This window comes from Rhipicephalus microplus, chromosome 2 (assembly GCF_043290135.1).
Source record: "Rhipicephalus microplus isolate Deutch F79 chromosome 2, USDA_Rmic, whole genome shotgun sequence".
NCBI lineage: Eukaryota > Metazoa > Arthropoda > Arachnida > Ixodida > Ixodidae > Rhipicephalus > Rhipicephalus microplus.
The window spans coordinates 65,863,977-65,885,716 of record NC_134701.1 but is presented as its reverse complement, the minus strand read 5'-3'; the positions used below and the strand labels follow the sequence as shown (position 1 = coordinate 65,885,716).

The 21,740-nt window shown below is 45.7% G+C and overlaps 1 protein-coding gene across 4 annotated transcripts in view; it reads left to right on the top strand.

Moving 5' to 3' along the window:
* LOC142796276 (uncharacterized) overlaps positions 1–21,740 on the top strand; it is a 159,074-nt gene that overhangs the window by 27,682 nt on the left and 109,652 nt on the right. For 3 of the 4 annotated variants that reach the window (XM_075886523.1, XM_075886522.1, XM_075886524.1), the window contains exon 3: positions 3,839–3,943. The exons of the other annotated variant lie outside the window; for it this stretch is intronic. In XM_075886523.1, the coding sequence (XP_075742638.1) occupies positions 3,839–3,943 (105 nt within the window). The remainder of the gene's footprint in view (positions 1–3,838; positions 3,944–21,740) is intronic. 4 annotated transcript variants of the gene reach the window in all.

The window sequence follows — 21,740 nt, the reverse complement described above, 5'->3', positions numbered from 1 at the left end:
CCTGGCACCCAGCACACTACAACATGTTGTTTGTGCGTGTAGAGTGTGCACAAAATGGAGTAAAGTGAGACAAGGACCGGGTTTTTTGTTTTTTAAGACTGTGCAGAGCCATTACCACACTGAGGGAGTCTGTATAAATTACTGCTTTTTGTATTTGTAATTGTTTGATGTGTTTAGCTGCCACCAGTATCGCGTAAGCTTCCGCTGTGAAGATACTTGTGCGTGGGTGGAGAGGGCCAGCATCCAAAAAGGATGGGCCGACAGCAGCGTAGGACACAGAGGAGTTAGTCTTGGAGGCATCTGTGAAGAACTCAGGACATGTGTATTTGTGTTGAAGTTCCAGAAAGTATGTTCGGACATGGGCAATAGGTGCATGTTTTGTAACCTCTAGGAAAGACACATCGCAGTCTATAGTCTGCCACTGCCACGGTGGCGGGTATGCTACAGGAGCCATTAAACTGTGTTCAAGTGACACTTCAGTTTCTTCAGCTAGACACTTCAGGCGAATTGAGAAAGGCTGCCTCATCGAAGGCCTGTTTTGAAACAGAGTTGAGCTCGACAAATCATTAATTGTAGAGTATGAGGGGTGCTTCTTGTCTGCTTTCACCCTAAGGAAATAAACAAAGGACATGTAAGTTCTCTGCATATGAAGCGACCACTCATTTGACTCAACATAAAGGCTTTCTATGGGGCTGGTGCAAAAAGCACCCGTAGAAAGGCGGATGCCCAAATGGTGCACGGGGTCAAGCATCTTCAAGGCACTTTGAGTGGCAGACTGATAGACAATGGCCCCATAATCTAAGCGGGTACGAATAAAGCTTCTATAGAGGTTGATGAGGCATTGCCTATCACTACCCCACGTAGTACGTGACAACACTTTTTTAACATTCATGGCTTTTAAACATTTTGTTTTTAAATACTTGATGTGCGGTACGAAGGTCAACTTGTTGTCCAAGATTAAGCCTAAGAATTTATGCTCAGCTTTGACGGACAGACATTGCCCGTTCAGCCGAATGTCAGGTTCCGAGTGCATGCCTCTCTTTCGAGAGAACAAGACACACGTGCTTTTTTGTGGGTTAAGTCGAAATCCGTTTTTGTCTGCCCATTTGGAGACCTTATTTAAACCCATCTGAACCTGCCGCTCACACATGGCTAAGTCGCATGACTTGAAGCCAAGCTGAACGTCGTCGACATATGTACAATAGAACATCATGCGGGGAATGGACAAGTGCAAAGAATTCATTTTGATGATAAAAAGTGTGCAACTAAGCACACCACCTTGTGGCACGCCTGTTTCCTGGACAAATGTTTGGGAGAGCACACTGCCTAGACGGACACGGAATGTCCGGTTTGACAGGTAACTTTCGATTATATGAAACATTCTTCCGCGCACACCAAGGTGGGACAGGTCTCTTAGAATTCCGAAACGCCATGTTGTATCATACGCCTTTTCGATATCGAGGAACACAGAGAGAAAATATTGTTCATGGACGAAGGCGTCTCTTATCTGTGCCTCGATACGAACGAGGTGGTCTGTGGTGGATCTACTTTCTCGAAACCCGCACTGAAATGGGTCGAGCAAATTGTTTGTTTCAAGAATATGTAGAAGTCGGCAGTTTATCATTTTTTCGAATACTTTGCACAAGCAGCTTGTAAGTGCAATAGGCCTATAACTTGAAGCTAAAGAAGGGTCCTTGCCCTCTTTCAAAATGGGAATAATAATAGCCTCCTTCCAGGAGGTAGGGATAGTGCCAGAAAACCAGATAGCATTGTATAAACAAAGTAAGGTTTTTCGTGTTTCGGCTGGTAGGTTTTTTACCATTTCATACACCACACGGTCAGAACCTGGGGCAGAAGTACTGCAGGAGTTTAGAGATGTTCGGAGCTCAGCTAGACTGAAAGCTTGGTTATATGCCTCGTATCTAGTGGATTTATGTTCTAGTTTCTGCTTTTCTATTCTTGTTCTGTATTTTTGGAAAGTGTCAGTATAGTGGGACGAGATGGATACCCGTTCAAAGTGTGCACCGAGGAAGTTTGCCTGATCTTCCAAGGTATCACCCTGAGTGTTTACGAGTGGAAGTGTGTGTACTTGTTTTCCTGCTATCCTACCGACCATGTTCCAGACTTTAGCCTCCTGTGTGTATGAAGTGATCCCTGACAAAAACTTCTGCCAGCTTTGTCTTCTGGCCTGCCGACGCGTTCTCCTGCCTTGAGACTTTATTTTCTTAAAGCTCTCAAGGTTTTCCGCTGTCGGTGAGTTGCGCAGCAACCTCAATGCCCCGTTCTGTTCCTTTCGCGCATTACGACACTCTGTGTTCCACCATAGGACGTGTCGCTTGCCGGGTTGTCCAGATGTTTGTGGGATGCATTTGGCTGCTGTGTTAATAAGGAGAGCTGTGAAGTACTGCACAGCTTCATCTATGCTTAGCGTACATATGTCAGTCCAAGATAAGTGAGCTTTGTTATGAAACTGTTCCCAGTCGGCTTTCTGTATAAGCCATTTGGGAACTCGTGGAGGATATTCGTATGATGTTTGTGTACTCAAAACGACAGGAAAATGGTCGCTTCCGTAAGGATTATTTAGAACTTTCCATTGGAGTAATGGTACAAGTGATGGAGATGCGATGCTGAGATCTATGGAAGAGTAGGTTTTGTTGGCAAGGTTATAATATGTTGCCTCTTTCCTATTCAACAGACAGGCGCCGGAGGAAAAAAAGGAACTGTTCAATGAGACGACCTCGTGCGTCGCAGCGAGAATCACCCCATAGACTGCTATGAGCATTCAGGTCACCAAGGACCAGATAAGGTTCGGGTAGCTGGTCTATTGAGGACTCGAATTCTCGTTTTCCAAGACGGTGGTGTGGGGGTATGTACAGAGAGCAGATGGTGACGAGCTTGTTGAAAAGAACTGCTCAAACAGCCACTGCCTCTAGTGTTGTTTGCAGTGGTAAATGTGTGCATGCTACTTTTTGATTAACAATAATGGCTACACCGCCGGATGATGCCGCAGCATCATCTCTGTCCTTTCGGAAGAGAACATACTGACGCAAAAAATTCGTGTTTTTAGATTTTAAATGAGTTTCCTGTACACACAGCACTTTCGGCGAATGTTTGCAAAAGAGCTCTTGAACATCATCGAGGTTTCTGAGGAGTCCTCTGACGTTCCAATGTATTATTTGTGTTGCCATATTGGAGGTGACGTAGTGCTTTGTGTAAGGAACAATGGGTGTGTCTGCTTCTTAAGCTAAGCGTTAGGACTCAAAGAACAGGGCCGTCGCCGGGCCCCGTTATTGGCTTTTTATTTCGTTTGGCGCGCTCCAGGGAGCTACGCCGATCTTTCTGCACCAGGGGTGCCGTGGTGTCCATTGCCTCCTCAGAGGCACTGCATGCCCGCATTTGCGAGCTGATGTTTTGGGCTTGGGACCTCGCCTGGCGAGACGAGGCCTTCATATCGGCCGACCCAGGGGTCTCCTTCACCTCGGAGGGCGAAACCTTCGGTCCTCTTGGGCTAGAGGTCGAAGGAACCTCCTTTGGTGCTGAGATACCCTGGCCGCTGCAAGAGCTTGCAGCGCCCTTGGTTGTCGCCGTGGGGACAACTGGCAGGGCAGCCTTGGCTGTTCTCGCCTTGGGTGGGGGCATTGGCGACCGCCTGGGCACACTGTGCCTGGCATGGGCAGTTGCCGCAGGCCGTTGTAGTGCTGCCCCCTGTTGCACTACATCGGAAAACGATGGTTTGTTTGTGAAAAGCCCAGATACTTGTTGACAGGCTTCTCGGAAAGTAATGTTTTGTGTGATTTTGATTGTAACAATTTCTTTTTCCTTTTTCCATGTTGGACAGGTTCGGGAGTATGCGGGATGGGCACCATCGCAGTTTGCGCAGTGGGCCCCATCCTCCACCTTACACTCGTCCGTAGCGTGTCCTGTGGTGGCACACTTTCCGCAGGTGAGTTGGCCGCGGCAACTCTGAGAGCCATGACCAAAACGCTGGCATTTGAAGCAACGTCGTGGGTTGGGAATGTAAGGTCTCACATTCAACTTCAAGTATCCTGTTTCGAGATGTTCAGGCAAGGTGCTGGTGCAAAATGTCACAATTATGTGCTTTGTTGGGATTTCCTTTTTATCACGCCTAATTTTGATTCTTTGTACTTGTGTCACCTGCTGGTCCTTCCAGCCCTCGAGGAGCTCACCTTCAGTCAGGTCAAGCAAGTCTTGATCAGATACAACGCCTCGGGAAGTGTTGAGTGAGCGGTGTGGTGTAATTGAGATAGGTATGTTTCCAAACGATTCTAGTTTTGAGAGGTTTTCGTACTGGCTCTGACTTTTTACCTCGAGGAGGAGATCCCCACTGGCCATTCTTGTAGCCTGGTAACCTGGTCCAAGTGTAGTGGTGAGGCATTTGGAAACAACGAAAGGCGAAATAGTTCTGGCGTTCTTTTCAGCGGTTTCACAATGGAATACATGGTAGCGGGGAAAGGTTTCTTTCGGTTTGCTGAAATACTTGCAAAAGTCTTCGGTGCGCCCTCTCTTCGGGAGAGGACGATCATGCAATGGAGGGAGAGAAGAAAAAGCCATAAACTAAATGTGAGTTCGGCAGCCATGCCAGCCGCCCACCATGGAGCCCAACACGGGGACGTGACAAGTCCTAAATATATATAAGGCATGTCAACGTCAGCTGTACACAGCCGCTACAACCAAATGTATTGTGCCCAAGACAGAGCACATACACAAGGTTAACCCTTGCCGCCAGGAAAAATCGGAAGTAAATGGAAGAGAGAAGAAGACAGGATAGATTTAAAGACGAGAAAAGACTAAGATGTAGAGAGAGAGAGAAATAGGAAAAGGCGACCACCGATTTCCCCTGGGTGGGTCAGCCCAGGGGTGCCGTCTACGTGAAGCCGGGGCCAAAGGGGTGTGTTGCCTCTGCCGGGGGGCCTTAAAGGTCCAATCACCCAGCGTCAGCTCAACCCCCAGGATCCCCTTTTCCCCGGACATGGCAAGGCCACGCACGGCTAGGCGTGGGAGGGAGTAGAAACTCCCCCGTTAGCTCGAGTCCTTGGTGTCGCTACACACCAAACGCCTGCTTTAACAGGCGCCCCTGCGGGGTAACATTTATTTACAATATACAGGTAGCGTGTTACATAATGGTGGTAGCACCATGAAAGCTCTCGATTGAAGCATAATGGTAGCTTCTGCGAGCTTGTGATAGCCTGTCGGGAGCTCCTCGGCGCTCGCATTTTATGTCCTGGCCTTCCCAGGATTCCCTGTATAAAAAACAATGGAGGCAAGGACAGTCCAATAAGATTGCCATATTCACCTCTGCCCTCGAAAGGGGAAGGGGAAACGCAACCTCCATTCCGACCAAGGAAAGAGGGAAGAAGTACGCCCAGTTCAGCCCATGGTGAGGGCGAAAACACCGCATATCGTGCACGATATAGCACAGCACGAAGACATTTAGTCTTACGTGAAAGTAAATTTTGTAGTCTGTTGCAGTGATGGGTATGTGACACCAGGCAGACCACCAATTGTGGAAACAGCGGCACCAAGGCGCATGGAGAACGAGGGAAAGGCATCCGCAGACGGTTCTCAGACGCTGGGCCCTTTTGCCTGGAGCACCTATACGACAAAGCAAGCCACCTCTACTGTCAACAACTCTTATTAATCCGTCAGTCGGTCAGGCGTGTCCAAAAGGTTTACGAGGGGAACCGACGACCGCGGATCACTAGAAAAATGATTTCACTGTTGTCGCTGCTCTTGGTGCATCTCTGGGAGCGCTGACTCAGAAGAAAGCAGGGTAGGCCCAGCCACATAGTCTCATGTGTCAAAGTGGCGTCAAGCCAAGCAGGCCGATCATAACACTCCCTTTGACTCTGGCGTTCCACAAGGTACTGTACTAGGTCCCCTTCTCTTTTCAATTTACACGAACTTCTTGCAAAGTAACATGACCTCTACTATTAGACTATTCGCCGAGAATGCGTGTTGTATAGCCCTGTAAATATATATCTTACATTCTTCCGTTTTAAAGTCCGATCTTCACACTATACAGCAGTACTGTCAGGATTGGTTAACGTCGCTAAATAATTACAAAATTTTCCTAACAACTTTTCATCGTCGTAAAGACTACATCGCCAACAGTTACACTCTACATAACTACCCCGTAGCCGCTACCAACACTACCAACTACCTATAGGTGTTCATATCTCATCTGATCTAACATAGACTTTACACATCAATAGCATCACTAACACAGCTAACCGAGTTCTTCTATACAAACGTCGTAACCTTGCTTCAGCGTCTTCTGCTCTTAACTAATAGCTAATAAAACACTCGTCACGCCTAAACTCAATTATGCTAATGCCATTTTTGACCCTCATCAAGCTAATCTTTCTACCGTGCTCGAATTCATTCAGAACCGTGCTTCAATACTTACTATCTCAAAAAACTCAAATAGCAAAAGTGTGTCAGAAGTCGAACCGAGTTCTTCTATACAAACGTCGTAACCTTGCTCCAGCGCCTTCTGCTCTTAACTAATAGCTAATAAAACACTCGTCACGCCTAAACTCAAGTATGCTAATGCCATTTTTGACCCTCATCAAGCTAATCTTTCTACCGGCTAATCTTCCTCACCTTGCCTCTCGCCGTACAATTTCACGCTTGTGCTTGTATCAGAACTTTTTTTCATTTCTTGCCACCAAGCAGTGCATTCATCAGACCTGCACATCGGTCATCACGACATTCGCACCTCAACGCAGCGTACCCCATACGCCCAAATACGAAGACCTTCCAGAGGTCATTCTTCTTTAAGACAGCACTTGACTGAAACGACCTTTTCACCCACATCGCCAGGTAATCTTAATTTGATCAATTTAAAAATGTCCTGAAAGCCTTATTTTATCTTTTTAATGATTATCTACAGCTGTTTTGTTTATATTTTGTTATTGTTAGGGCCGCTTTCTTTTTTTTTTCATCTGTTATGTTTTTCCCGCCCCTCATGCAATGTCTCTAAAGACTCTCGAGGTACTAATAAACGAATAAACGAATAGAAAGACGAAGCACGAGCCAGGGAAGCCATACGCAAGCGTCGGAAGTGGAACACTAGCGACACCGACAAGGGGCGACTCAAAAACACCGATCGCGTTCGAGAATATGGATGGCGTGCGGGCAACGCTGATGAGACGGGAACAAAGGAAGTCGATCACAAGCGTCTTTAACGTGTCTCGCCTCCCGTGCTTTTGATTTTCAAGCAAATGTTTACTCGAGTAAACGCTACACTGAGTTTCGCTACAAATCATTCTCCCAGCATTTGCGTCGACGCCCGCTTCAATAAGTTCAACGCCGTGCCCACCACTGCTGCTTTGCCTCCCATTAAGGTTTCTTTCAGGAAGATGATTCATAGTCTTTTTCCGATGCACACTCGGTGCGATCTCGAATTCGTTTCACGAAACTCTCCCCACACCTCCTTTGAAAACACTGGTGCACGAGGCCTTTGCAACTTCATCCACGGTGTTCTCGAGCGAAAGCCACGTTTGCACGATTTGAGCACGATGCTCTGATGCCTCCAGTGACCGAGATCTGCATTGCCGTAGTCGTTGTCTTATTTAGAGCAGCGGAGTCAAAGTTCATGGCGAGCACTTGTAATCGTTAATTGGAGCCCTGAGCTTGTTGCGTAGATGCTCGCCACCATCGCCGTCAAGAGTCCCCCGCAACGACTTGCGCCCACCACAACGTCGTATGGGGGGCTGACGGAGATGTTCGAGCAAATACTAGTATGTGTTCTCGAAGGTGCACTTCCAAGAAAACACCGCCAAAGCTAGCCGATGTAGGTAACGATCTCCGGTATTTGGTGCAGCTTGTTTTTTTCACAAGCCGCAGGCGCCGCGTGGCTTCCTTCGTTCTACACCTCCGCTGCAACTGTGTTGCATAAACATCTCGTGGTGGAACACATCCATGTCCGATGTGTATATTCGTAGCTTCTAGAAAAGTCTGGAAAACACAGCTCAATCATGGAGCCATTGCAAAGTATGGATGTCCCACTCCACTAAACGACCACAGTGCTATGACCAGAATTATTCCTATGCATACATTCAAACTAATCCCAATGAGTGTGGGCTTGCCAGCCGAGACAACGCGTCCACGTTTGCGTTAAGTTTACCCTTTTTGTGTACTATAGTAATATATACCTCTGCAGTGCCAAAGCCCAGCGCATCAGTCTTGTCCTTTGAGGAGACGTCAAAGTGAGGAACTTGAGAGGATTATGATCAGTAAACACTGTAGCATTAGCACTAAACAGCCACGTCTCAAGGCAACGCGATGCCCTTATACTCGCAAAAACGTTTCGCCCAATCGTGGCTCAATGCGGTTGGGCCGGCGTTAGTTTCTTCCAGACGAAAGCCCCTGGCATTTCCTTGTCTTTTTGTCGCATCATCGCTCCACAGTATTTTGGTGGGACCTGGCGCCTTGTTAAATCGGTTGGTCGTAACACATGTTGGCACTTAGTCACTCTAATGATAATACAGCCCTAGAAAAGTCCGCAATATGCGTTTGATTTACGACCGAGAAATTTGAACTGCCAAAATCCTTTCAGACCCCAGTGTGTGTCTACCAGAGCCTACGATGTGACCCATATATTCAGTCTCCTGCTGTGCATTCTTGGGAACATGTCGGTGCGCACAGAGTGGATGGTAAAACGAACGACTAGACGACGAACAAGCGCGTTTGTCTCCTAGCCTTTCGTTTTCCCCTCCACTGTGTGCGCGCGGAAATGTTACCAGCATTGTCTAGGTACCTACTCGCCCAACTTTCCATTTTATTACATTATGTTCCTGCTGTGCAAACATTTACATTGGAGCACCAGCGGCTAGTTCTACCTGGGGCATTATTTGTAGCCACCACATTAAAAAATCTGTTGCAGCGTAGAAGTAGTTACTTCTCCGCGTGCTCCCCGGCAGTGCTGGCAGACCTCCGATTTCCTCGTCTGTTTTACAATTGACTCCCACCGAGCTTACCGTCATTACGTAGTTGCTCAACGTACTTGCGCGTAAGCGCACGGCCTCTCCCGAAAAACCACAGTTGCCAATCCTGCCTACTTTGGAGTTAGTTTATTTACGATGCTAGGCTCCTGTGAAAGAACTTGGTCCCCATTTTGGAACTGATTTCCTTTAACTCTTAGATTGTAATGGGCTGAAGATTTCGCTTGATTTACAGCTGATATTTTTATGCTTCCTCATTAACCCCGGGCAGTCTTATTTTTAAATTTTATAGGTGTTCAAATGCAGAAGTATTGAGGCCCTTTGGTATTGCCTACTTTCTAACCTGGTTTTCAGATGTGGCTGTGGTGGTTCCAGTTGATTGCACGGTTCACAAACAACGCTCTCATTAGGGTACAAAAACCTTTCGGCTTTAGTCATTCTTTGAGTGCACGACCTTGTCTGTTTTAACGTTTTTTACGGCTGGAAACAGCTGAAACGTTCATAATTGCCAACATATGCACCGCACTTAACCTTATCTGTTTGCTGCACTGCATTATTGACGCGCAAAGCCTCAACTCGCACAGTGACTGGTGTGGGTCCGTTATGCTCATCAGCATTCCGCACCACGCCCTCCAGGACGGGGCGTTCATTAACAACACCAGTTTCTTCAGTAACGGCTCATACATATCTGTGGTTATGAGCCCATCTACCCTTTCGCAAGTTTCTCAGTGACAGCGCACAGTATCCCCGTATCGCTTTTCTCGCGACGAATATATACAGCTTTCGATCGATATGTGGGGTTTAACGTCCCAAAACCACGATATGATTGTGAGAGACGCCGTTGTGGAGGGCTCCGGAAATTTCGACCACCTGGGGTTCTTTAACGTGCACTCAAATCTGAGCACACGGGCCTACAACATTTCCGCCTCCATTGGAAATGCAGCCGCCGCAGCCGGGATTCGATCCCGCGACCTGCGGGTCAGCAGCCGAGTACTTTAGCCACTAGACCACCGCGGCGGGGTGATATATACAGCTTTCTCAAGCAAGCTCAGCATAACAAAACCTAACTCAGCTATGGCCTGCTGGCAAAATGCCACCATCAATTTCAGTCTGATTCCCGTCGGTCGATATCTCGACACTACAGCCTTTTTCATGACGCTTATCTCGGCACCAGGGTCGATGAGTCGATATTTTCTTGAAGCATCGATTGGCCGCACGGAAGGTCAATTGTTTCAATTGAACAAAATATAAGTGGTTTCGTAACGTTCTCCTGACCAATTACCTCAACATGGACTGTAATGTCACTGTCGAGATTTTCCTTCTGCACCAAATGTGCTTTGGCTGCCTGTGCCATTAGGCAGTTTCTGAAAAATGTTCCGCCGAATAGACAAAGCGACCTCTGCTCTGCAATAAAGACAAAACAACTTGTGCTCTTCTCGTCGGTTTATTTCACCGCTACTGAAAGCCTGAGAGCATCAGAGCGCAATTTCGTCTTTCCATTTCCCGCTATTTCGCCAGAGTTAGCCAACCCTGTCTTACTCTCATCGCAGCTTTCTGCCAATTGGGCGACCACAAGAGAAAGCATGATCTTGCTCGGGGTTTCGTTTTAAACTACAAATGCTACAGGTGCATGTGATCCAAAGTCGGCGTTTTTCGAAGGGTGCAGTTCGTCGTATAAACGCAAAGGTCATTGTGTGGGGAAATTATGGTTTAGTACTTTGTCCTGTTGTCTGTCTTTCTACGGCTCTCAACAATGCAATCGCTCATGGCACTGGCACCATTGTAATTATTACAACCATAACTTGCATGGCGCACACTACATTGGAAACAAATGTGGTGACAGTGAACAACTCGCAAGGTGGTATGTTGACTGTCAGAGGCGTTCTGTTTCACTCTGCTCTGCGATATTCTACTAATATGACCAACGGCACCAGCAGCGAGGCTCTAGCTCGCTCTTTTAGCACTTGTCCGCGAGGCCGGGCTCTGTAAGTTTAATGCAGATAGGCTCAAGAAGGTTTTCACAAAGCTATGTGTCTCTCAGAATATGTGTGCGGCCGCGGGCTGCTTTCTAATCGCTCATAAAAGTGGATCACAGCGTGCAGCTACAGATCACCTCATTTTGAGGTCCTAAGCTTTAGGGACGAAGCTCCTTATGCCACGGGTCTTGCGTCCGCGTTGTATGCTGTGGTAGTAGTAGTAGGTGGTCGCTTCTCGTTTAGTGTTTAGAATGATCGCTGGATAGAGGTACTTGTATATGAAGATTATATGATAAAAAGACAGGATATGGCGGACTTGAAGTGTTCAATAAATGGACGGACGGACAGATGTACATGCAGACGGACACACAGACGGATGTACGAATGGACGCATGGATGCACACATGAAGGGACGGCCGGAGGGATGGACTGACTGACTGACGCATGCACGGCTGGACGGATGGCAAGTCATACAGACAGATACAAGCATGAACGGATGCATTGACAGACGAACGCACGCACAAAAAAGATGGACAGCCAGACAGGCTGACGCACTGATGGACGGGCATATGTACAGACAATCGGACAAAAGCACAGACTCACACACAGACAGATGGTCACACAAACTGAGTGACGAACGCACGGACGGACAGACAGGCAGAAAGATAGACGCACGCACAGACGAACGGAGGGACAGAAAGACAGACATACGCACGCACGGACAGACAGACAGACAGACAGACGCATGGACGAACGCATGAAGGACGGCTGCACGGATAGACGCAACGATGGGTGCATGGATGAACGGACGCACGGGCGGACGGAAGCAAAAATGAACAAATGAACAAACGCACGGACAGCCTAACAGATGATTCGCCCCACACATCGTCATTCACTCCGTCGATATGCTGTTATTGTTTTCATTGCCACCAATGTCACAATGGAGCCCATAGTCACACCAGCCAGGATGTCGTAAAATATTAACGTTTTCTCACTTTATTGGATAGCCATGGGTGGCATCGTCCAATCTTTATAACTCCGCTTGCCAAAAAGTTCGCCACTATTTGTTTTTGCTCCGTGTGAGGGGAAAATATAGCGGCTCTTCAATGAAGTCGCCAAAAAAATACCCGCAATGACAGCATATTGAATGCGCAGCATTTCTTAGTGTACCTCGGTAACTTTGAGAGCATCTATCTATCTATCTATCTATCTATCTATCTATCTATCTATCTATCTATCTATCTATCTATCTATCTATCTATCGATCTATCTATCTATCTATCTATCTATCTATCTATCTATCTATCTATCTATCTATCTATCTATCTATCCACCCAGCCGCCTACGACTTTTAGCTCTCCTGGCCATTTTGATTATGGTATCAATACAAAACTTGGTACGGCATAACATGGCTATATAAGGAACATATTTGACTAGTCATAACAAGAAAATCATAGCATGCGTGTCGTTATTGTAATGATTTACACTTTATGGTCCTGCTGCTCTTGCGGTAGTTTCGTTCACATGGCATGTCGCAAAACTGGTACGGTATGCCATGATTGCATGGTGAACACAAGCGACAGACCCTAACATGAAAATATGACATGCGTGTCATGTGACAACATGACTACATGCCACGCTGATGATCAGCTGGTGGCCGTTTCGGTAGCCTCACATATGCCGAATTTAGTTTTCAAGTACGTGAATGGATGACGAAGGTATGTGACTGGTGCAAACATGATATTCATATAAGAAGCATGTTACGGAACAACATAACTACATGTCATGCTCATGATGCGCTGGCAGCCTTTCCGCTAGCGTCACATATACAAACTTTGGTATTACAGTACGTGAATGGATGGCGAAGGCATGATACTGATGCAAACATGATAAACGTTAGATGCGTGCCATGTAATAACATGGCTACAATGCCACACTAATGATGCGCTCACGGCTGTTTTGCAAGCTTCACATATGCCAAATTTAGCAATACGTGACGTCCATGCATGACGAAGGTAGATTACTGGTGCGAACATGATAAGCATGAGATGCGTGTCTTGTGAGAACGTAACTACATGCCAAAGTCAAGGTGCCAATACATTTCGACGTGACGCGGTGCGTGTGCTCGCCAGCGTTCACTTGGTCTTGTCACGCTGGCGTTGCCACGCCAGGCGCCGATTCTGCCATATACTCGCAGGAGGACGCCGTGTTGCGTGGCTTTGACGCATGCTGTTTGAGAGTGTCCGGCGTCCCTCTATCACAAAAAGAGGGAGATGCAGTGTTCTCTGGGTAACGCATCGGCGCTAAATGTAGCATGTCACATTTCGCGCCGGTTGCCGTCGGGTCGCGCCGACGGGCGCTGCTCGTGCCGGTGGCGCCTAGCATCAGACTATAGAGTGCTCGCGTTTTGCTTGCGTAGCGTCGCTGTGCCCAGCGTGCGTCCGCGTCAGCGTTACCATGGAGTATATTGGGCCCTTCACGATGAGCTCGTGGCCTTTTTGCTAGCTCCACATATACCAAATTTGGAATCACGTGACGTGAATAGATGGAGAAGTTTAACGACAAATCTGAGCATTGGAATGTTGACCCGCGTGTCATGTAAGAACATGACAGAATACCACGCTCAGAGCGGGCTCACGGCCGTTTCGCAAGCTCCACATATTGTAAGTTTGGTATCACGTGACGAGAATAGATGACAAATATAAACGGCACATCTAAACCTAATAATGATGACATGATAGTCATGTATGACATCATTTATCTCCACCACGTAATCTTGGGCTGATTTTTAAGTGACATATCAACCTTTGTCATTCGTGCTTCTCATATCATCGATTTCCACTGTACGTGAGATATGCCAATTTTTTCAAATGTGAATATACACAGGAAGTGAAACAAAACCGAAACAAATGCAGGAACAGCGAAGAACTTCGGCAGATATCACATACTATGGGAATCGATGTTATGCCAAGCATGCAGAGGCAAGGTGACCGGGCCGCGATTTTGTCGTGAAATGACGCTAAATGTATGAAAAGACACATGTTGAAGAGCTGCAGATTTTTATATTACTGGTTGTATGCACTTGCGCAACGATTCCAACAGGAACATGCAGATTAGCAACACCAGAACCTCATATGAAGCGCTCATGCTCGCGACAATGCTGGCCCTCGACACTGCTACAATAATCACCTTCAGCGCATGGCACCTAATCACAATTGGCGTTAACCCCACGTCACGGCTGCATTAAAGGAGAAAATTTTTAATCTTTATGAAATTAGATAGGCAGCACTGCAACCACTATTGATGTTTTACGAACACTAGCGTCAATTTGAAAAGTAGTTCCGACACCTGGTGCACCTCTTTGGTAGAATGCCTTATTGCCACGCGAAATGCTTGGGTTCAATTCCAGCTGGGACCCTGACATCGATCCTTTGCATTCTGGTCGACGCTAACGACGTCGGGTATTTTTTAACGATCGCGCTTTAAAATTGCCCATGTGTGTTCTCGTCGTTACTGGGTAGATAATAAATGTCAAACACTTGTGGTACGTACACGCATAGCAGTGGCAACCCGTGAGTGTGTGCCACTGTTTTTCGTTGTTTTCTTTGCGTCTGCTCGAGTAGTTTCCAACTGTTGTTTCCTTTGCGTCTGCTCGAGTAGTTTATATGGAAGTGCTAAATCAAATGAAAGCCAAGTAAAGACGTCCTTGACTGAATTCTGAATGCGCGATACAGTGCCTACGTATGCGGGGGGACCAGCGAGCAATTGTGCAGCCCCAATGGTCAGTTTTCTTACTATACTTGGCAACAACCTTTCTTGATACTAAAGGGAAAGCTACAGAGTCGAATCACGTGCATCCTGCCGCCAGTGGAGGTTGTTCTAAAGTAGTGCACCTATTTTCAACGTGAAATGTAAATGTTAAATGGGAAGCATTTCTTAGCGAACTTCGGAGACTTTGAGCGTATCTATCTATCTATCTATCTATCTATCTATCTATCTATCTATCTATCTATCTATCTATCTATCTATCTATCTATCTATCTATCTATCTATCTATCTATCTATCTATCTATCTATCTATCTATCTATCTATCTATCTATCTATCTATCTATCTATCTATCTATCTATCTATCTATCTATCTATCTATCTATCTATCTATCTATCTCTTTAGCGACTTACCTTTGGGTGCTCTCGGGGTCAACCTCTTAGCGTGAATGTAAACTAGCATGGGAGGGTAAGATGGATGGACGAGTATGATGCGCTGGTCAAGGCATAAATGTCACAATCCCGACGTGCAGGTCGTGAAAAGCTTCCTGGCACCTCACGCGGCCTGGGGATATTCACGAGAAACACCCAAGGGCAGGCCATCGATTTGCCTTAATTTTGAAGAAACAAGGTGGTATGGATAAAAGGCAGGGGTGTTTTTACGCGTCGTATGGAAAAGTGCGGTTTCGTAGGCATTAAGAACCATTCACCATTTTCTGAACCACTCAATACAAAATTTAACGTGTTGTTTACGTCCATTTGACGATGGAGACGAAAATTTTGTTTTTACAATAGGCAGTCGTCTGAAAACAATTGAACTTAAGCACCAGGGCTTACTATGCTGAAAATGCCATTATTATAAACCAAAAAAAGCAAGAGGCTTAGAGCACTACCTTATGGCACCCCTGATGTGACTGCCAAACTTTGAGTGAGTTGACCTTCAAGGTCAATATATTGCTCCCTGTTAGTCAGGTAAGCAGAAATCTATCTGGCGATGTGTTCACAGATGCCAAGAATTCTAAGTTTTCCAATGAACTTGCTAAACTCAAGAAGTAATACGTCTCCTTGACTTTAAAGGTTAACAGAAGTGTGGGGTTTACCTTCCAAAACCACCATAGGAGTATGAGAGACCCCGAAGTACAGGGTTCCGGAAATTTCAACCGCCTAGGATTTTTAATGTGTGCCCAGTCTGAGCACACAAGCCTACAGTACTTTCACCTTCATTGAAAATGCGTATAAATCAAAAGATGAAGCGAACGAATACACTACCATTATTCGTTGGGTTATCATTGAATACTGTTTACGAAAGCCATGCTCGCGTTGTATCAGCGGAGCGTTATTTTCCGGAAATTCGCGGACACAATTAGCTGTAATATGATCCACAAATTTGCAGCATAGGGGTATAAGTAGAATTGAACGATAATTTCTATAAGTTATCTTTCAACTTTAAGAAACACAGGAATAACTCGGTCTGTCTTCCAGTCATTTGCCAGTTGTGCAGTAATGAGTGAGGTACGAAACACTAATGGAAACAATTTAGCAAGAAGCGCGGCATATCGCTTGAGATATATATTATGCATTCCATCGGGATCACAAAAACTTTTTGTTCTCAAGTTAGGTACCATAATAAATACCTCAGCGTAAGGTATAAAGTTCACATCTGATTGCTTTAGCAATGTGGCATTAAATGCTCGTACAGTTGCACCAAGAAAACAATGTGAAAGTAGTTGTTGAAGTGTTGAGCTATTTCACTTCAATCTGATATTTGCGCAACTGGTTCTCGCTGCCTTTTATGTACAGCCACAGGAATGTTTTATTCGCCGCTCAGGAATACATCACCACGACTGAACAATTTTCTTGCTTGATTGTGGGCTTACTACATATTCTTGCATATGCAATTGGCACTTCAAACCAAAAATAAATAACTAGCGTTTCTAGAAATGAGGCAATGCAGCAAGTATCGGGCAAATTCACCTAATAATAGGTTGATCACCTCTATCGGATAGGAGCAATCTGCAGAAGAAAAGAACACTAACAATGACTTGGCTCCTTTTTTTCCTGCCCTTGTCTGGTTCTTTTCGTTTCGTCTTCCATATTTTGTGCCCAATTTGAAGCAGAATTTTTCGCGATAATTCTAGCTCTCCGTAGAATAACTCCTTCATTATGGTCCGCAATAATATAATGAATTCACAATTAGTATGTACCTCCCTTTTTGCAGATGAGAACTCGCATGCTCAAAGTGCTTTCAAAGCATTGGTTCCATCGCATCTCAATCTGATCAAATGGGTCGGGGTTTCAGGACATAAGGGCATTTATATGAATGAATTGGCAGATGTGCTGGCAAAGTCATATTTAAATTGGCCTGTTATTGAGGTACTACTGGCATCGAACTTGTTAATAGGCGCTAGATTACGAATAAAACTGCTATTAGACAAATTTTTTACACCTTCACTGACAGCCACACCAGAATTCAAGCACTTGTTATACCATAGGATTAGTAAAATAGGTCAAACGCGATAAATGGAAGGCACAATCACTAGACTGCACTTTCGAATTCCGCAGCTAAGTTTATACTTACAGAGAGATGGTCTGGCAGCCTCCCCTCATTGTCCTGTTTGTGGAGTAAACGAGTCAACTGAACGTTACCTCATTTAGTGCAATAGATTATCTGCCTATGAAAAAACACTTTATTTGTTGTTTGCCACCTTCTCGTAAGAGATTCAAACGCTCAAATTGTGCTTTCTTTCGGGGCTTTGTCTCATGGCCACAGTGACGGGAAGATTATTGACGCATTGAAGGAGTTTGTCAAAAGTTCAAAGAGGTGTAAGTGTTGAAATCATTCTTCAGTATATTTTGACTTTTCTAAATTCACAATAAATCAAATACGCCGCTTTATTGCAATACACTACAAATTATTTACAATTTAACCATCAAATTTGTGCTGTTGCCTTTTTCTTTCATTTTTCGTAGACAGAATATTCTTAACCTCTGATTAAGGAAGAAATTCAAGAAAACTATGCAGTTCTTGGTCAATCCTTCATCGTGGGTGTGCGCTACATAATCAAGGATCTTGATTTGACTTGACCTGGCTCTGCCCTGTGTGTCTGTCGTTAGGTGTTGTAGATATGCTCTGTGGCGCCTTTTCTCCTCGTAACACTTTGGTGGAGAGCGCAGGTTCCCGCAGTTTTTAACATCACGAAGCTTCTCCGCAGTCGACACTCCTCAGCTGCCTATGCTATGTTTGCTCAAGGGGAATAGATAATGCATCATAAACGTCACCAACTCTGTCTCGGCCTGCCAGGCCTGCTATGCTGCAAAAAAACGCCGCGGCTAATCGCACCGCCATCCTCCCAAAACCATGCGACCTTGGCACCTGTTCCTGCACTGGCAACAAAGATGTTGAGGATTGGCATCAGCTCTGTGGGTAGGTGAGCGCACGGCACAACTGAGACCCAACGCTCGTTCTGTCCAACATCGCTTTCACCTTGATGGTACGTCCAAAGTTCTGGTTTGCGACCACAAAAAAGAAGAGAACGAGCTAGGACATTTGCAAGCACGAGCTCAATGATTTATTCAGCAGGCGCATTTCACGACAAAGAACTCGCGTGCCGACTCAGAACCTGTGCCGAGTCATACTTGTCATATATTCAAGATTTGCTCGCATTCTGCCACAAAGTTGACGACAAGATGCCAGACCCTAAATAGGTTGCACACATCCTCAAAGAGATCGCAGATGGTGCTTTCACTCTGCTGGTATTCAGGAACTCATCGACATTACCGAATGTAGGTGCTATGAAGAAGCGAAAAGTTGTCACATTGCTGCCGACTACGCCTTCCCAACGCAGCAGCAACGTCTTCTTGCGAGGACATTCATCCGCCATCTGCTCCAGCTGCAGACAAGAACATTGTACGACTCGTTCACTGCGAAATTGAAGCTGCAGCTCCAGTCTCCATGCAAGGTCGTTGCCACAATAGTTCCTACACGATTTCTTTATACAGAGCGTTATACGGCAGGAACTTGCTAACACCAGGCTCCAGGCGCTCTACCCCGGGAATAGATTAGACTACCGCCCACCCTGTCCTTCTGATCTGCCAAAAAATCTCGTATTCACATCCTTCACTCTGAAACCCGGTAGAATGCCGAATCCCTGACGACAGACATGCTAACACCAAGCTCCAGGCGCTCTACCCCGGGAATAGATCAGACTACCGCACACCCAGTCCTTCTGATCTGCCAAAAAATCTCGTATTCACATCCTTCACTCTGAAACCCGGTAGAATGGCGAACCCCTGACGACAGGCCAATGGGCTTCTGTTGTACGTCAGTCACATTTCCAGTCATTGCTGTAGTCCCTGTAACTAACTTCAACTAATTCAACGATCACCTAATCCAACGATCAATTAATCCAACGATCAACTAATCCAACGATCGGCGTTTTCTTCTTAGTAACCAACTTCCCATTCACAAAAACGATGCTGCTACACCATCGACGCCTCTATGACTGTAGGTCAGCTTGAAAGCTCACGGCGCCCATACTTGTTTTCAAAGGTCATCACTCATGAATGCCGTTTTTTCCATCGATAATTTGAAGCCTATATGGCTACACTACGCACTGGTAACATCTAAAGGTGTTTGAAGTTCCTGTACTCCGTGAGCGAAATCTGGCTGGACCGTCCACACAGTAATATTGTCGTCATACATCAAGAAGTAGTGCGAGGTAGTGCCATCAATTGCAACGCAAGTGGAAGAAAGGCAATATAAAGAAGAACTGGCGCAAAAACAGACCCTTGTGCGACACCACGGTGGGACGTCAAGAGACCTTCTGCATGCTCAGCCAGGCAGTTAGAGAATGTTCGTTCACACAGAAGGGCTTCGTGAAGAGTCTTGAGGGTCTTGGACGTTGTCTTACAAGTGGTGTAAGTGCTGGCTGGTCGCGTAGTCTGGTCACGCTCTCGTAAACTAGACATATTTTGCACAAGAGTTGGTTCATGGACAACCTGAAAAAAAGTATACCTTATTATCATATTCAAAATAATGCTAACGTGTTTATTTTGTAAACTACAAGCACCAAGGCCTCGCCAAACTCCTGCCAGCAGGTTGAAGGTGCAGACTTTTCTTATACTCGTGCATTGACATTTCATTTTCCAGCTTCACTTATACAACCGTCGTGGCAGATGGAGGTCCATAAAGCGTGTATAACATAAACCAGTGGACCCAGCTAGAGATTTCAACTCGAAAGCTTTTGATACCTGCTATGTCGTGTAATGAAACAGCCTGAACACTATCTCTAACAAGTATCGCTGCACCACCGCCCCTGACCTGCCATTTCTTACGAAATACTGTGTTAGAAAGGGGGAATATGTCGTTATCAAGTATTTCCTCATTTAGCCAGATTTCTGTTAAAACAGTTATATGTGGTTCATACTGTAGCAGCAAAACGTCTAAGAATGTGACACGCCTTTTCATAAGTTTTCTTCCATGAAGACTGGTCAGCTAAAGCAGCAATCGTTTCAAAAAGGCTAAAAAATGTCATAACTTACAAACAGATAGATTCATAAAAACAGTCGACGACAGGTACCGTCACCAAATTCCTTCTAAGGTGTTCATCTCAGTTTGAGCGCTCTTTTCTCTTCACCGCACAGTGAAAAAATAGAACGCCAGAAAAACTATCTTACTTTTACCAGTGTTACGTAGGCATATATTCAGTTGGTTTATGTTACGTTTTTGCTACACTTTTGTTGGTCTGATTGATATGTGGGGTTTAACGTCCCAAAACCCCTATATGATTATGAAAGACGCCATAGTGGAGGACTCCGGAAAATTTTGACCACCTGGGGTTCTTTAACGTGCACCCAAATCTGAGCACACGGGATTACAACATTTCCGCCTCCATCACATTTGTTGGTTTCGCTGTTATACCAGTTCCTCCGTCTTCCCGTTCTCATGCACACTGGTATAAGCTGGGGGTGCGTGCAAGATGAACTTGTAGCGTACCTTCTATAGAAGCCGATGAATTCGGTAGTCAGCGGCTCTTTGCCACCGTCGCCATATACGTGAGAAGGAGACAACTTACAGCAAACAAAGAAGAAAAAAATAAAATATGACGTCACACCAGGAAGCGGTAGCGAGGCCTGCACGCCGCAAAATTGAAATTGTTCTGAAGCTGACTTATAAGGTACAGTTATTAAAACGCAATTTCATTGTCCCTTGTGGATCGCTGATTGCATGTGGCAAAAAAAAGACTGAAAAAAAAACTAAGATTGAGGTAGAAAAGTTGTTTTATAAGTCAAATGACGTCTTTGCAATATGCACATGAAACTTCGCAGAGGCACTCGTGAGACAAATGTTCACAAGCACAATATCCTAATAGTTCGAAAAATAACTTGCCCATTTATTAAACCACTGCGGTGAGAAAGCAGCTTTGAAAAGATAGCTTTAGCAAACGTAGCACACAGCGTTTTGTTGCTTAGCGTCTCGCGTTCACTGTCACTAGACGCGAGGGCATGCCAGCCGTGCGCCAGTGGAAGCAGTCGGCATTCATGGGAGCAGCTATCGACACATGCTGTGAGCTGGTTAAGTTCTGAAAAGTTCTGAAGTGTCATACCAGTAAACAGCACATGAACAAATGGCCCCGTACGCGCATGTTACACGGCAAATGTCGTCGAAAGACGATAGTCTTGCGTCTGGAGAGAGTGAAGAAAACGTTTATTCGATGTTCTGCGCAAGAAAATCAGTGAATGGTATTCTGAAGGCGCTGCATCAGAGTGCCTCGAACGTGCACTGGAGGCGAACGAGCTCATCAAGTCACGTCACACGTGAGACATGAGTTCTTTCTCATCGAAACAACACGCAGAACTAAACACTAGCTCTGGTAGCAGATTGCCTGGATACGCCAACCCCGCCTCCCTCCTCATATATGGCACTCGACAAAATACCGAGGCAATCTACCATTTAGCCAGGTGTGAAATGCACCGTAACGTAAATTTACAGTTACCATTGACAAATATAAAAAATTACGACTATTTGATGC